This window comes from Trichosurus vulpecula, chromosome 1 (genome assembly GCF_011100635.1).
Source record: "Trichosurus vulpecula isolate mTriVul1 chromosome 1, mTriVul1.pri, whole genome shotgun sequence".
Classification (NCBI taxonomy): domain Eukaryota; kingdom Metazoa; phylum Chordata; class Mammalia; order Diprotodontia; family Phalangeridae; genus Trichosurus; species Trichosurus vulpecula.
The window spans coordinates 62,260,798-62,276,814 of NC_050573.1; the positions used below are offsets into that span (position 1 = coordinate 62,260,798).

Here is a 16,017-nt window from a genome sequence, read left to right on the forward strand (position 1 = left end):
GGCGGAGGCGGAGGCAGGAGGAGGTGGAGGAGGAGGCAGGAGGAGGAGGGGCGCCCGCCCGCTCGCCTGCCGGGGCTCGGGAACTTGCGGCGCCTCAAGTTGCAGCCAAACTTTCCTTGTCGCCGAGCTCGGGCGGCCGGAGGAGGCGGAGGCATAGCGGAGGCCCAGCTCCGCTGAGTTTGCCCCCGGCGCGGAGAGGAAAGGCTAGGAGAGCTCCCCGAGAGCCCGAGCGGCGGCGGCGGCGGCGGCGGCGGCAGGAGCAGCAGCAGCAGGAGCAGCAGCCGCCGCCGCAGGAGGAGGAGGAGGAAGGAGAGGGGAGGAGGGAGGAGACGGACGGCCCGCCCGGAGGCCAGGCCCCGAAGTTTCCCCGGCGCGGGGAGGAGGAGGCGCTGGGAGGAAGGCGGAGAGGCCTGCGTGCGCCAGAAGGGAGCAGCCCAAACCTCCGGAGCAGCACGAGTGGGGGCTGAGCCCCGAAGTGTCCCCGGCGTGGAGAGGAGGAGGAGCTGGGAGGAAGGTGCGGGCCGCGGCTCGGCCCTTGGGACTGCCCGCTGGGGAGGTGCCCCCGCAGCCGCCCCTGCCGCTTCTGCCGCTGGCGCGATGTCCCGGGGCCGGCCTGCCCTGGCCGCCGTCGCGGGGCCGCTGGGCCGGGGGGCGGGCGGCACGCACTGCTAGCCCCGGCCCCGCCGCTCGGGAACGTGGTGCCGCCGCCGCCGCTGCTCGCCACCCCCCACCCTTTCCTCTGGGAGACCTTGCCGGCTAGGGAACCGGCCCGACCAGTTCTGCCTTCAGCCGGGACCCGCGGAAAGTTGTTGCCAAACTTTGCCTGTCTCCGGGCCCGTCGCGGGGCCCCCAGCACCCCGGCTGGCCCCGCCCCGCCCCGCTCCGCGCCCCGGGGGCGGCGGCTGTTTCGGGGGCGCAGCCTGATGCTCTTAGGGGGCGCCCCCCAGCGCCGGGCCAGCGCCGTTTGCTAGCTCCCCGCCTCCCCTTTCCCCGCACCCCCGAGCCCGGGACCCCCACCTCTCCCCTCCCCGGAGGGGAGAATGGCTATGGTGACCGGCGGCTGGGGCGGCCCCAACGGGGACACGAACGGAGTGGAGAAGGGCGGCTACCCCCGCACATCGGAAGAGGACTCGGCCTCGCCCCAGGGCGGCGGCAGCGACCCGGAGCCGGGAGACGAAGACAAGCCCGGGCTCCAGGTGGACTGCGTGGTCTGCGGGGACAAGTCCAGCGGCAAACATTACGGTGTCTTCACCTGCGAGGGCTGTAAGAGTTTCTTCAAGCGGAGCATCCGCCGGAACCTCAGTTACACCTGCAGGTATGGGAGGGTGGAGAGAGGAGAGGAGGGGAGAGGAACAAGGTGAAGCTAGAGTCGCATCCGCAGCCCCGAGGCAGAGGCAGGGGGCAGTGTGTGTATAGAGCCCAGAGCCCTGGGTTCAAATTCCAGCTCTTGCACTCCATACTCCCTGGCTGAACTTGGCCAAGGCCCTTCCTCTCTCGGGGCCTATCTTTAAAATGAATGACTTGGACTGGATCTCTAGCTCCTGTCATATGAAACCTAGAAAGCTCTGGCTTCCCCCTCCTTTGGGCTTGCCCAGGCCCTTGGTGACCCTGCCGACCCTGCAGCGGCAGCCTGTCACCTTGGGAAGACCTGGCCTCAGCAGCTGTATGTCCCTGGGCAAGTCATTGCTGAGGCTGAGAGAAGCCTCAGTTTCCTCATCCTTGAAATGGAGATAATGCCTCAGCTGCCTTATAAACTTGCTGTGTCGATAGAGAAGATCGATGGACATGAGAGCATTTTGTAAACCCTAAAATGCTATGTAAGTGTAGGGCATTATCACCAACTCTACATATGCTTTCCCCTTAACCCCCTTCTTCCCCCGACCTTTCATCTTTGACCCTCCCCTCACCTTCTGTTGCTGTCCCCTCTGCCCTCTTTTAACCTTCTTCTTCTGCCCTCCACAGCCCTTGAAACCTGGCATGAGAGTGGGGTGGGGGCAGAGGGGGAATGGAGTCTGAGAGGCAGTGACCTCTGGCCTGGGCCGGGGAAGCAGGCCTTCCCTTCCCAGGAACAGTGGTCTGGGAGAGCCATCTGGGGGAGGCGGTGGCTGCAAGGCAGTGATTGAAGACTGGCTGGCCAGGAAGGCCATAACCCCTCTTCTCTCTCTCCCTCCCCAGGCGCTGAGTTAGGGACCTCTGGCCTCCTGTGTCTCATCTCTTCCCCCTTCCTCTCCCAACCCTTTTTCTTTTTTTTTGTAAAGCAAAGTATTTAGAATGGCCCCATGTGGCATTTAGAACTTAGGATTCCTTTAGAACTTAGAACCTTCCGGCCATTGTGTTCTCTCAGGCCTGTCTCCAGGGCAGGCCCTTGGGGTCAAACCTCCTTTTCCAAAGTCTTCAGCCTCTTCACGGGGAGCAGGGTGCCCCGAGTTGTTTTGGGGGCCTGGAAGTGGGAGAGCTAGGCTAGTTAGGGAGTGGAGTTTGGGTTCTGCCCTTCCCCAGCCTGAGCTTTTCCTTTCCCCTCCCCCAGTCCCTCCCACCAAAAAAAACCCAACCCTGCAACCCAAACTGGGGCAAAAAATATTGATCCAGAATGACCATAAATTTCCAGTCAAAGGTATTAATACTACCAATAAATACCTCTTCTTTAGTGGGGGAGGGTTTTTTTCCCTTTTTTGGGGGGGTGGGGAGTGTCCAGAACTGTGTTATGAAACTTCCAGTGAAGAAGTGCCTTCCACTAATGTGAGCTGTAAGCAGCTCTCTGTAGCTTTTGGCTTTGATGAATGGTCTGGGGGCTTGGAGAGATTTGGTGATTTTGAATTCTAGGCCAGCTCTCTATATTCCCGGTTGGGGAGATGAAATAAGACATAGTCTCTATCCTTAAGGGATCATAGGATCCACAGGGGGACCCTGAGGTGCCTAAACGTGCACGTGCATGCGCGTGCAGGGCTTTTCACCCCCAATCCTGCCAGGCTGCTCCCCAGAAGCTCGTGTACCTGCCCATGACCAAGGCTGATGTCTTGGCCTAGGGGCAGGAAATCATAGAAAACCCCTCTCTTTTGTGGGCTCCAGGGCTGGTGCCCGAACTTGGCCAGCTGCCTAGTAACATGTCTTGAGCTGTTTGGCTGTTGTTATTGTTTGTTGTCTGAGGGGAGTGGTTGTTGTGTTTTGGTTTGGTGTGTGTGTGGGGGGGGGGGTTTAAAATGTTTTAGGTTCTCCTTCCCCATTTGAGAGAAGCTGGAGGTGCTTTTTCTTGCTTTCTGGCCAAGGGTCAGGGAAGCTAGATGAAAGGGAGGGAAGGATGAGGTTGGAGCTAAGCAGGCCCATCCCAAGGGCCTGAAGAAGGAACCTGGACACTCTGCCCTCCCAGCCTGGTAGAAATGGAGGGTGGGCCAAATTCTCTGTCCCTACCCCCAGCCAACCTCCTCTTCCCAGGGCCAGAGGGATTGCCTGATGCCTCCCTCCTCCCCAGGCACTTACGGTAGGACTCTAGGCATAGGGACACTCCCATCCAGGCACTAGCACAGCTGGGCTGAGCCAGCCCTCAGGTTGCCAAGGCCTCCTCTGCCCTTCTAGGGGCACTTTGTTGGGAGAAGGAAGGGAGAGGTCTGCTGGGCTTGGAGCTGCCTAATCCTCCTCTAGTGCCTGCCCTGCCCTCCCTTCCCCAAAAGGGGAAATAAACCATTTCTAGCTGCACTTAATTGTCCTTACCACCTGTTTTCTGGCAGCCGCCTCCAACCAACCCACATTTGTTGGCAAGGAGGGGCAGGCTGGCTCAGCTTGATCTAGGCCTGCTAATTAGGAGGTGAGCAGGGCTCCCTGAACACCAGCCTCTTTCTTTCCTGCTGCTGCCCTCGGCAGCCTACGCTTGGTGCTGGACATGCATTTGAAAAATCGAGGGGCTTCCTAAGGGTCATCGATGGCTGCCTGAGACTAAGGAGCTAGACTGATGGGTGGAGGGAATTTTAAGCCAGTCCCAACCCCCTTCCAGGTTCACCATTGAAAGACAGGATAGGAATCAGAACCTAGCAAGGTCTGGACAGCTTCTCAGGTGCTCAGATTCTGAGACAGAGGAAGCTCAGTTCCAGCAGCCACATAATAATTGGGCCAGGCACAGGCCTCAAAATAGTGACCTTGGCCTCATTAGCTGGAAGCGCTAACCATTGGTCAGGAGCCCAGGTGTTACAAGGACATTAATGATTGTCCCCTGTTCCCTCCCCCAATTCACCCAGCTGGGGGCCTGGCGTGTTCCTGTCCCTGTGACTGCCCTTGGCCCGTTCCTTCCACAGACAAAAGGGCTGGGACTTTCCCTGCCCAGTGTTGTTTGGGCCATGAAATGGACTGAGGCAGCTTCTCAGCTGGAACTGTTCCATGCTGCTGACCTCGCCCTTGGAGGGAGCTGCTGCTGCTGGGTGACCTTGGACAAGTCACTTGGCCTCAGCAGGGCCAATGGGGGCAATGGGCAGGGAAATGGGATATCAAAAGCAAAGGGCTCCCAGGTGCTAGGTGGAACAGACATCTTATTCTTTCACAGTTCAGTTCCTGGCCTTGTCATCATATGACCGAGAGACAAATTACCTCTTCTAGGCCTCGGTTTCTCTGTCTCCAAAATGAGGAGTTCAAATAAATGATTTTCAAATAAATGATTTCCATGCTCTAAGGTCCTCCCAGCCCAGGTATTCCATGCTCTGAGAGTCCTCCCAGCTCTGACAATTCCATGTTCTAGGAGCCCTCCCATTTCTGACATTTCAGTTTTCTGGTTTTCTTAACAAGAAAGTCCTTCTTGGCTAAAAGTTGTAGTAATTTATCACTGGGATTGAAGTCATCAACCACTGAATTATTATCACTATCATTTGTTAGTATAGGGCCTTAGGACCCCAGACAAGGGATCACAAAGTCAGGGAAGGATCTGACCAAGAGTACTATTTCTCTCCCATCTATAATCCCCGGGATCAGAGAAGAACAAGACTGAGGAGGGGGAGAAGTTGAATGATGGGACAGAGTTTTCCCCCAGCCAGGCCCTTTCCAGGCCTTCCTGTCCTGTCAGCTGGTATTGGCTTGGGCTCCTCCCCATCCCCTTTCATATCATTTGGATGTGCCCTGGTCCCACCCCTCCAGGTTGTGACTGTGGGGTCTGCCTGCTTCGGTCTGTGTTTTTGGGGCAGCGCTGGCCTCCTCCAGTGACCTGGGATTTGGAGGACATGGTTCCCCTCCTTTGCCAAGCCTTTTGCCCCAGTCACCGCTCCTTTGTTTTGGCCCATTTAGTCTCTTTCTGACCTTGAACTTTGAGGGCCGGAGCCCAGCTCTGCCAAGCCTCTCCCAAGTTTATTGATGTACACTCATTGCTGCTCTTTATTCTTGTAGGGTCCTTGGCATTCTCTAAGGGTCATTCGCATTTCTGTCACACTTTGTGCGAGGCTGTCAAGATCCTTTCTTTCACAATAATTCCGTGACATGTGGGGTGGTAGTAATAATTCCTGTTTTCCAGATGAGGCCACTGAGACTCAGGGCAGCCAGGCCTGCTTGTCCCTAAATCCCTTCTCCTTGACAAGGGGTTCTTTGATTTTTCTCCCTTTCCCAGCCTTGGCTGTAGGCTGCGCCAAACAACTCCATTAGTGGCAGATCCCCTGACCCCAGAGGTTAGGGAGTAGATGAGTTACTAGGCCCACGAGTAAACCTCCTGAGATCCTGCCCAAACCAGAACACGGTGGCCCTTGACTTTGGTATGGTCTGTTTGAGGAGTGTTGCTTGGCTTTTCCCAGGAACCAGGAAAATTTTATTTTTATTTTTGGGGGGAGTGGGGGAAGGGAGTAAGTAGTTACCAGATGAATGGTATGGTCAGAACAGGGTCCATTAAGCACGGCACTTTGGCAGCATGGCCTTCTCTTTCTCTCCCATCTTTCCACTTTTCAGAGACTGTGATCACTTGGGGGGGACCCCACTTAGATGTTTAGGTGTTTAGGGGGTGGGAGTAGGTGGGAGGGAGGGAGGGTTAGAACTAAGGGTTCTAGGACTGTAGGCTTAGAATTGAGAGGCACCTTAGAAACCAGCAAGTCTAATAGTTCTTAGCCTCAGGTCCTAAAACTTTAAAAAAAAATTTTTGATAACTCTATTTCAGTATAATTGGTTTCCTTGGTGATGCTGTGCATTTTAATTTGTGCCTTTAAACACACACACACATTATTCTGAGGAGTCCCATCGGTTTCGCCATACTTACTGCCACAGGGATCCAGGGTGCAAAAAATCCAGGCCTTGATTGAATCCAACCCCTACATTTTACAGCTGAAGAAACTGAGGCCCAGACGAGTGAATTGACTTGAAATCTGAGTGTCGCTTCTAAGGGACTCTCTTCAGTAGCAAGAGACTGAAGTAGAATTTGAACCCAGGACCTTTGCTTGCAGATTTGAAGCCCTGCCAGTCATGAAACAAGGGGAAGGAGGGTCATTGGCCCAAGTCCCTTCAGGTTCCATGGAAGCTGGCAATGTCTCATGTTAGAACCTAGAATATCAGACCTAGAAAGATCTTAGAAACTGGGCCAATCTTCTCATTTTACAGAGAAGGAAAGTGGCTCATTGAGAGGCAGGCCCGGAGTCGTGGTAAGACAAGTAGAATGTGGCCTCCCCCAAGCCTTGGGTTCTACTTTCCTGGTGCCTGGCCCCCTGTGCGCTTTCTTCTGTTACGAGTGAAGGTTTGGGCATGTTGGACCTGAGGTTGCTAGTAGGTCGTGCAGGTGGAGATTGCTAATGGGCAATGAGAAATTCAAGTCTGGAGCTTAGAACAGCAGCAGGAAGCATTTGTATGACCCATTAAGGTTTGCAAAGCAATTTACAAATATCTCATTTGATCCTCACCGCAACTGGGGATGGGGGGGTGGATGCTGGTATTATCGCCCTCATTTTACAGATAAGAAAACTGAGGCACACAGATGAAGTGACTTGTTCAGAGTCACAGATATAGCAAGTGTCTGGGGTCAAATTTGAACTCAGGCCTACCTGAATCCAACTCCAATGTGATATCAGAATGGGAGTGTCATCGGTGGTAGCCCAAACCATGGGAAAAGCAGAGCGACCAAGGGAGATTGGGTAAAGAGAAGAGTGATGGGCAGAACCTTGGGGCATTGCTGAATTTAGGAGTAGGAAGATGTAGAACCAGGGAAAAAGAGGGGGTGGGTTCATCAGGGCTGGGAAGAGAAGAGGGTGTCTCTGAAGGTAGAGGAGAGACTGCCTGGTAGGAGGGGGTTAGCGGCAACTATGAGTAATGTAGGGAGGCCTATTAGGTTTGGGGCCCAAGAGGTCTTCTGGGACCTTGGAAGAGCCATTTCAGCAGAGGCCTGGATAAAGACAGAGGAGGAAACGTGGCTGGGCTTCATGTCAGGGGGTGTCCTCCGGTGCCCCTCTGCTTTGCTCAGCGCCCTGTCGGGGATCTGTCAGCCATAGAATTCTCCATCCACCCTATTTATATCTCTATCCTGGGTCACTGCTCAGGGGAATGAGCTCCACTTCTTTTTTCCCTCTGTGGGAAGTAGGACAAGCTTTGGTTTGTCCTAAAACTCCCTCTTTTAGCCTTAAGAGTGGAACCCAGCCCTTGTTTGCCCGTCTCTTGTCTCTTCTTCCCTCCTCTGCCTTTTCAGCTCTGGGCAAAGTAGAAAGGAAGAGGGGAAGACAAAAATAACAGAGACCCCTAAACCTTTCCCTCTGCTGCCAGAGGACCACTGAGATTTCTACCCTCTCCATCCGTGCTCTGACATTTGTGGTTCAGAGGTCAGTCAACCAACCCACAAGCACTAAGCACCTACTATGTGCCAGTCTCTCTGTGCCATCTGGGTAGTGTTTCCTGTTAGATTGTAAGGTTTTTAAGGGCAGGCGGTAGTACTCTCTGTACCAAGTGAGATCTGCTCTATGGAGTGTCGGGGCTGCTTCCAGAATGACAGAACTGAGAGACGCCTTAGAATAAGACCTTAGAATTCAGAACATTTATTGGGCTCAATTGAATGTTCTGGGTTCGAAGCTCTGTCCTACCACCCACCAGCTGTGGCCTCTCTGGGAGGATCCTAGGAGACAGGGAGCAGGTGAGATGCATCTCTGTGTCACAGATGAGGGGACAGGTCCAGAGGTTAAGTGACTGAGCTCATATTACTGGTAAGTGTTGGAACAAGGCCTTGAACTTGGGTTCTTCTGAGTTCAAAGACCAGTGTTCTTCCCTCCTCCCCTTGCCCCACCCCCACCCCCATCTCGCCACCTTACCGTGTTTGACCTGACATTCCCTGTGACTGATCAAAGAAGGTCCACTTGAGAGTGTTTTAAGTCTCTACACCAAGTTTGGAGGGGCTGCTTGAGACCTCAGAGGAGGTTTTCATCCCCCCAACAGTGACCCTGGTTTTTCCACCATGGTCTCTTGGGCCTCAGTAGAGCCAGGATTCAGGGTACAGGAGATGAGAGGCTGCTGCTCTAGGCAATGGGGAGTAAGCTCTCCATCCAGATTAAGAGACATCTAGGCCTTTGGATCCTGTCACCCATTAAGACCAAGGACCTGTGTGGGGCCTGGCAGGTTCTTAGCCAGCCTCTGTGCCCCTTCCCTCTAAGCAGCAGCCCTGTGTTCTTGCTGGGCCCAGCAGATGGTGAGGCAGGCTCCCTGGCCTGTACAGTCAGGGTCAATTTTAAAAAGCCCATCTATAAAATAAAATTTCTCTGTGCCTTTCACATAGGGGCTGCCCAGTCCACAATGTGACTGGATTCAGTGAGAGCCTTCTGTTCTTTTTCTTGGCCTCCAGAGCTGGGCTTACTGCTGGCTCCCTTGAGACTCCAGCACAGAACATAGACAGGCCTGCTGATGGCTGCCAGAGCAGCCCAGGAGCTAGCCAGGGTCACAGTGGGTCAACCTCTGAGCTCCTGGAAGGGGGCTTTGGAGGTCAGGGAGTCCAGCTGCCTCTGCCCCCCACCCCCTCACACACGCACCTTGGCAGAAAAGGAAACTGGAGCCCAGAAAGGGGGAGGATGATGTGATTTTAGAGTGGTAAAAGAAGCCAACACTTATCTGGACCATTCTCCTCCTTTTGTAGGAGAGGAGAAAATTTGTGAGGAAAATGAGACCCAGAGAAGGCCAGGGACTTGTTTTGCTTAAGATCATAGGAAATGACAGAGCTGGGGTTTGAACCAAGGTCTCTGACACCCCCCAAGTGGATCTGCCCTTGCCCTTGGGAGGGACCTGTCCCCACTCATACAGTGAATTAGCTGCAGAGATCAGATGAGAATCCAGGGCTCTTCAGTAAGTGTGGGGCAGGACATGGGGCAAGATAACATCTGTGCTGCTCCGTCCCTGCACTCAGCAGTTACCAGTAAAAGAATTAACTTGGCTAGGGTCGTGCTTTCCCTCATAACAACTCTGGGAGGGAGAGAGGTGATGCCATTGTATTATCCCCATTTTATATTTGGAGACAGCAGTTACTGAGGCTCAGAAGGGCTAAGGGGCTTGGCAAGGGTCGTGCAGCCAGTAAGTATCCGAGCTGGGTAGTCTCTGGGGTCCCACCTCACCCCCCATTTCCCATCTTTGATTTAGATACTGACCTTGGCATATACTCCACCCCACCCCCACAGGTCCAACCGAGACTGCCAGATTGATCAACACCATCGGAACCAGTGTCAGTACTGTCGTTTAAAAAAGTGCTTCCGGGTCGGCATGAGAAAGGAAGGTAAGGCTGGTGTAGGAACCCCACCCTGGGGAGCAGCACATAAGGGGAGCTGGCCTCAACTACCTTCTGAAAAACCTGGGCTTCATTCCCTGCCTGGAGTCCATGGGAGGTTGAAGAGGCTTGGGCTTTGTGGGTATGTTGAGGCCCAGAATTGTCCAGCATCCTGTCTGAGGTCACACTGTGAGACAATAGAGGAAGTTGGAACTTGGGGTCCAGGCTCCTGCCTATTCTGTAGTCCTAAGGCCAAGTGAGAAAGCACAGAGGGCAACCGGAGATGATGGAGTCTGGGGTGCGGTGGTGGGGGACCAAGTGCCAGTCTTGGAGGATTTAGTTTGGGGTTTTTGTGGGAGGAGGAAGGGGCTAAGGAATCTAATCCCCCTGGTCAGATAAATCTGTTCCCTGGCTCTCCTGGCCGCTCCCTGGGACCCTCAGCCTGGGCCTGCCAGTCTGGCTCTGCAGGCCAGGAGTCTGACTGACTGACACAGGGTGATCAGTGGGCCCTCCCATGTAGTACTGTCCTTTCCTGGCCAATGGTCTCCCCAGTCCCCGAGGGAACCATCCCTGAGGAGAAAGGGAGGGGCTTTCCGATTTCTTCCCTTCATCTTCAGAGCCTAGTCCAGGAAGATTGCCCAGAGGCTGCCCAGGCCTTGGGCTCCTTCTCTATCTCCCTCCCCCCATCCTGGTCACCCTGCCCAGGTTACTCTGACCTTCCCACCTCCAGCCTGGGGAGGGTTGAGTTTTTTTTTTCCTTACAAGGGCCCTTTATTTTACTTCGTCTCTCCCACCCCAGTGTTTGTCCAGGGCATGCCCTGCACAGGCAAGGTGCCCTGCTTGCTAACTAGCCTGACTTTGTGTTGGCTGCTGCCGCCTCTGCCTCCCCCTTTCGCCCCTCCCCGATCCCAGACGGGAGGAGTGCTGCTGGCCTTCTAGTCATGACATACTGACTCAGGAGATGATTCTGGAATAGCAGCTAGGAATTTCAGAGCCAGGAGATTCTCAGGATTCTGGAATAGAACCTTGACATGGCAGGGCCAGGACAGCTTCAGAAATGCACCCACCCCTGCAGCCTTTGGATTTGGGGAACTAAACTTGGAGCTGTGAAGACTTGGGTTCAAATCCTGCCTCTCACCCTTCCCTAGCTGTGTGGGCTATCCCAGTCACTTAATTTTTCCTGAGTGCCAGTTTCCTCATTTGTAAATGGGTGGTACTAGGTTGTCTGATCTCTGAAGCTCCGTTCTTTGCCCCTGCCTTTCTTCCTGAGTGAGATCCAGATTATCTAGGGCTCAGTTCCCCCAGGCCCAGTGGGGAGTCTGCTGTTGGAGCTCCTTGGCCCTGCTCTGGGCCTAGATTTCCTGAGGGCAGGGATGAGGCCAGAGGGTGAGAGGGAGCAGCCTGTCCCTCCCATTCCTCTGTACCTGAGCCAGGCCATGTGATCTCAGGGCACAAGTCCCCACCCAGCTCATCAGTTACCTGACCTCTGGGCTCTCCAGACTCCCCTGGTTGAGGTGGAAGGGGGAGGCCTCTGGGAGGGACTATTAGCGTTCCAAGGTCACACCTTTCTCTCCTTGCTTCTGGCCTATCCAGGCCCACTGTCTGCTACTGACCCAGGATGTGCCCTTTTCTCCACTAAAGTCCTGAATCCTAAGTCCCACCACCCTCCAGAGGGCCTTGGAAAAATCCCCTTCCCTCCGAGCAAGCCCAGAGACTGGCCTTGTCCTTTCCCTTTCGTCTGGGCTGTGGCCAGCTGTTGCCTTCCGGGGGAGGGGAAGAGGTGGAGCCGGGGCCAGGTAGGGGACTTCTGGGCTGGTGAAGGGCGACCTTGAGCCTGGGCCCATTAGCTGGGTGCAGCCCTGGGGTCAGGCATGCTTCACTCGAGGTTTCGTTTGTTCAGACCTTCTGTGTTTTTGTGACCTTGGACCAAGTCACTTCTTTCTCTGGCCTTCAGTTCCTCCATCTAGAAAACAAGCCCATTGCACTTACTGCTCACATAAGCTCTCTCGATCACTGAGGCTTCCTCTGACTCCAAAACCTAGAAGTCCCATGGAGAGCAGTGGGGGCTGTTCCTCTCTTGCTCCTCCTGCCTCTCCCAACCAGGAGATGAACCAACTCCCTATTTTTATTTCTTGTGGGTCCCCAATTCCCTGAGTCTCTGGGGCAGGGCCAGGTGGGGTGTGTCTCGGCTGGTACCTGCTCTGATCTCCAGGGCCTTCCTGCTGAAGCCTGGAAGCTTCTTTCCCTAGAGCTCTTTGGAAGGGGGTGGGCTGGGCTGGAAATTATAACAGTCTTTGCTACACACACACACACACACACACACACACACACACACACACACAGAGAGAGAGAGAGAGAGAGAGAGAGAGAGAGAGAGAGAGAGAGAGAGAGAGAGAGAGCTCGCTGCCATTCCGGTCAGATGGATGTACACTGGTAGCTGTGTATGTCTCTGCAAGGATAGAGGAGGAGAGGGGCAGGCATGTTAACCAGACATTGATGGGGGCGGGAGGTCGTCCAATAGAGGGTAAAGAGGCCTAGACTGGGAGGCCAGAGACTCCAATTCTAGTCTCAGATCTGCCTCGAACACACTATGTGAGCCTCCTTTGTCACTGGCTTGGGCTATAGTTTGCTTACCTAAAATTAAGGGGATTAGGATGAGGTGCTCTCTACCAGACCCAGCCAGATATGATGATAAATTGCCCTCAGTCCTCGAAGGACCCCAGAGGGAACTGGGGACAATAGAAAATATTCTTCCCATTCTCATCACACACCAGGTTCCCCCGCCCTCACCACACACCCACACACACACACACACCCACACACACACACACACACACACACACAAAATTTTGTCCAGTGATCAGGTCCCAGCTTTCCCTGTCCCTCCATTTGTCTCTCCATCCAGTGGTCTGGTCTGTTCCTTGGGAGTGACTGGGATTCTTTCTCAGCTTCTCTGTCTCCTTCTGAGCCCTTCTCCATAGTCCCAGGCCAGGGACTGATAATTGCCCTGGTCCCCCCCAGGGCTCCAAGCGCTGCCACTGCCCCACGGGGGGGAGGAGCGAGCAGTGCCTCATGTCTCTGGGCTGCAGCTGTGTGGGCTGGCTCGTCCTGTTTCTCTTTTGTTAGGCTAGCGCATGTGTGCCTGTTTATCTGGCTGGCTGGAGGAGGTGTTGGGGGCAGGTTCCCCCCTGGGGTTGCATGTGTGTGGGGAGGGTTGGGGTTGTTGTGCCACTGTGTGGTTGTGTGTGTGTCTGCTGAGGAATGAGAATGGGCCTCACAACTCTTTGGGGACCTCCCTGTCTTCTGACCTACTCCCCAGACCCTTCCTTCCTCCCATAGCCCCTCTGGCAGGGCTGCCATCAGGCTTGGAATTGTCCTCTCCCCAATATTGGTGTAGTCTCGGGGGTCTTCCTAGGGGAGACGGCCTTCACCAGTAAGCCTAGATGTGGGTGGGGAGGGGGGCACTTAGTGGAAATTTACAGCACTTGCTCTAATGAAGTTGTTTTTCCTTCTCCCCATCTGACCCTACTTGGCTTCTCCCTTTCTCTCCTTCCCCTTTCAACTCCATCTGATCTCATCTTGGTCCCCCCATCTTCTTATTTTCTTTCAATTTCATCTTTTCCACTTTCTCTTTCTTCTCTTTTCTCTCTGTTTCTGTCTGCTTATCTTTCTGTCTCTCCTCTCTCTCCTGCTGCCCCCGGCCCCATCTCTGTCTCTCTCTCCCTTCCTCCCTCCTTCCCTCCTTCTCTGTCTCTCTGTCTCCCTCATTTCTGTCTCTCTGTCTCTCCCTCTGCTTCCTTTTCTTCCCTCCTCTCTCTCTGTCTCTGTCTCTCACTCTCTGTCCTCCTCCTCCCCCTCCCCTTCTGTCTGTCTGTCTGTCTCTCTCTCTCCCTCTCCCCTCCTCCCACCCTGCCACTCTCATTGCTTCGTACTCTGGCCTTTCTTTCACCCTCCCTCTGTGTTTTCATCCTGCTGTCATTCCCGTTTGCCCTTTACTCTGCTCTCTCCACAGCGGTACAGCGGGGCCGGATCCCCCACACGCACTCGGGGGGCAGCCCCACAGCCCTGGCTGGAGGTGGGGGTGGGGAGTACTACAACGGGCAGCCGGTCTCGGAGCTAATCTCGCAGCTGCTTCGGGCAGAGCCATACCCAGCAGCCCGCTATGGCTCCCAGTACGCCCAGCAGCAGGGCAGCGTCATGGGCATCGACAACATCTGTGAGCTGGCCGCCCGCCTCCTCTTCAGTACTGTGGAGTGGGCCCGAAACATCCCGTTCTTTCCCGAGCTGCCCGTGGCGGACCAGGTGGCCCTGCTGAGGCTCAGCTGGAGTGAGCTCTTCGTCCTCAATGCCGCCCAGTCTGCCCTGCCTCTGCACATGGCCCCGCTGCTCGCTGCAGCCGGCTTCCACGCGGCACCCATGGCTGCTGACCGTGTGGTCTCCTTCATGGACCAGATCCGGGTCTTTCAGGAGCAGGTGGACAAGCTCAACCGGCTGCAGGTGGACTCTGCAGAGTACAGTTGTCTCAAGGCCATCGCCCTCTTCACACCAGGTGGGTTGGCTTTGGGCTCCTGGGGCTGCCCCCTGCGTTCCCCCCATCTGCCCCACCCCAGGGATCCCATGTACCCTGCATCCAAGGGCCCTCCATTCCCTGGGTGGGCCCATCAAATGCTCTTCTCCCCTTACTGTCTATATGCCTTCACCCCTTCACTCCAGATCTCCAACCTTCTCCCCTATGCCTTTCTTTACCTTCTACCTTTTTCTTGTTCATCCTGCCCTCTCTGGTGGCCCGAGGCTGCCACCTCTGAGTGGCAGAATCTCCCTTGGGATGAGGGCATAGTCAGGGAGCCAGGCCTCCCTGTGGCAGGGGCACACCTGTCTGCATGGGGCTGACAGGCTGGGGCTTGGGCCCCATGTCCCTGGCAGATGCCTGTGGCCTCTCGGACCCAGCTCACGTGGAGAGCCTGCAGGAGAAGGCACAGGTGGCCCTGACGGAATACGTGCGTGCTCAGTACCCCTCTCAGCCTCAGCGATTTGGCCGCCTGCTCCTCCGGCTGCCTGCCCTGAGGGCCGTGCCCGCTGCCCTCATCTCCCAGCTCTTCTTCATGCGCCTCGTGGGCAAGACGCCTATTGAGACACTCATCCGGGACATGCTGCTGTCTGGCAGCACCTTCAACTGGCCCTATGCCGCTGGGCAGTAGGGGCCTGGCCTGGCCGGGCCCTGCTTCGCCTCTGCTGCCCTGTCTGACCCAGGCCAAGGCCATACCTCAGGCTCCTCAGCTGTCAGATGGGGAACACGGCCCCTGCCCTTCGCATGTTGGGACCAGCGCAGAAGGCCACGCGCCCTCCTCGACCCTGGGGACTGGATCGACACTTAAGACTGGTTATTTTTTAGAAGGCAAATGAGATCACTTTGTCTTTTTGTTTTTTTTTTTTTAAATGACAACGTAAAACCAAAAAGACCCTCCCTCCTTCCCTCGGCCTGGGACCCAGGTGGCACAGATGTCTCTCCTTCACCCTTCAGTGCCCTCCGTCCATCTGTGCTCAGGAACCAGCTAGCCTTTGAAGCCTCCTAGGTGGGAGGGAAGCCTGCAAGGTGTGGGGATACCCCAGCTCACCTCCTCCCAACCCTTCCTTGCCTCCCCAGATGCATGTCCTGGGCCATATCCCAGAGCTACCAAGGGTGGAAAAAATATAGCTGGCACAGGGAGGCCAGGTTCTCCTGGCAGACCCCAGGGGCTGAGGCCAGGTTGGCAACGGGGGGCAGGGGTGCCTCAGCCTCCTCGTTCCTTCTGCTTGCCAGGTGGGGTGCAGCGAGGAGAGAGAAGGGAAGGTGGCCTCTGGCCCGGGGCAGGGGCCGGGGAGACGTGAGTATGTATAATTTAGATTGATTCTCTAAAAATATAATCCACGCTGGACACTACAAAATGAATGACCTAAAGCCAATAAAGATGTTTCTTACCACAGGGGTGACTCCTTCATTTCGGGGTAGGGGCTGAGGGTGGGAGGAAGCAGGGGACTGTGGAAGGCCTTGCTTTTAGTCTAGTCATGGCCCTGAGCTTTGCCTCTGGGTCTTTGACATGGGTTCTATTAATCCTGCCCAGCTGTGGAGATGAGTGTCCTGTGGGAAGGACAGCAGAGAGGCCTGTGGGACCTGGACCAAAGGCCTGGGCCAGAGAAGCAGATCTGGGTCTTTCAGGTTCTTCCTCTCCCTGCCTGTTGCCTCATGTGACCTTGGCCAAGGCGGGGCCTACATTTTATCTGCCAAGTGTGGATGGTCGTCCTGCCCTTTTCATACTGGGACCCAACCACAGGCCACCCCACTTGCTGTGCCTGTGCCAACT

The 16,017-nt window shown here is 55.4% G+C and overlaps 1 protein-coding gene across 1 annotated transcript; it reads left to right on the forward strand.

The window, feature by feature from the left end:
- Positions 1 to 229: 229 nt before the first annotated feature.
- Positions 230 to 15,639, forward strand: NR2F6 (nuclear receptor subfamily 2 group F member 6). The gene is made up of 4 exons (XM_036741026.1): positions 230 to 1,315; positions 9,591 to 9,685; positions 13,689 to 14,225; positions 14,600 to 15,639. The coding sequence occupies exons 1-4, from the start codon at positions 1,041 to 1,043 to the stop codon at positions 14,872 to 14,874; spliced, it is 1,182 nt and encodes a 393-aa protein (XP_036596921.1). The 5' UTR covers positions 230 to 1,040; the 3' UTR covers positions 14,875 to 15,639.
- Positions 15,640 to 16,017: the final 378 nt, after the last annotated feature.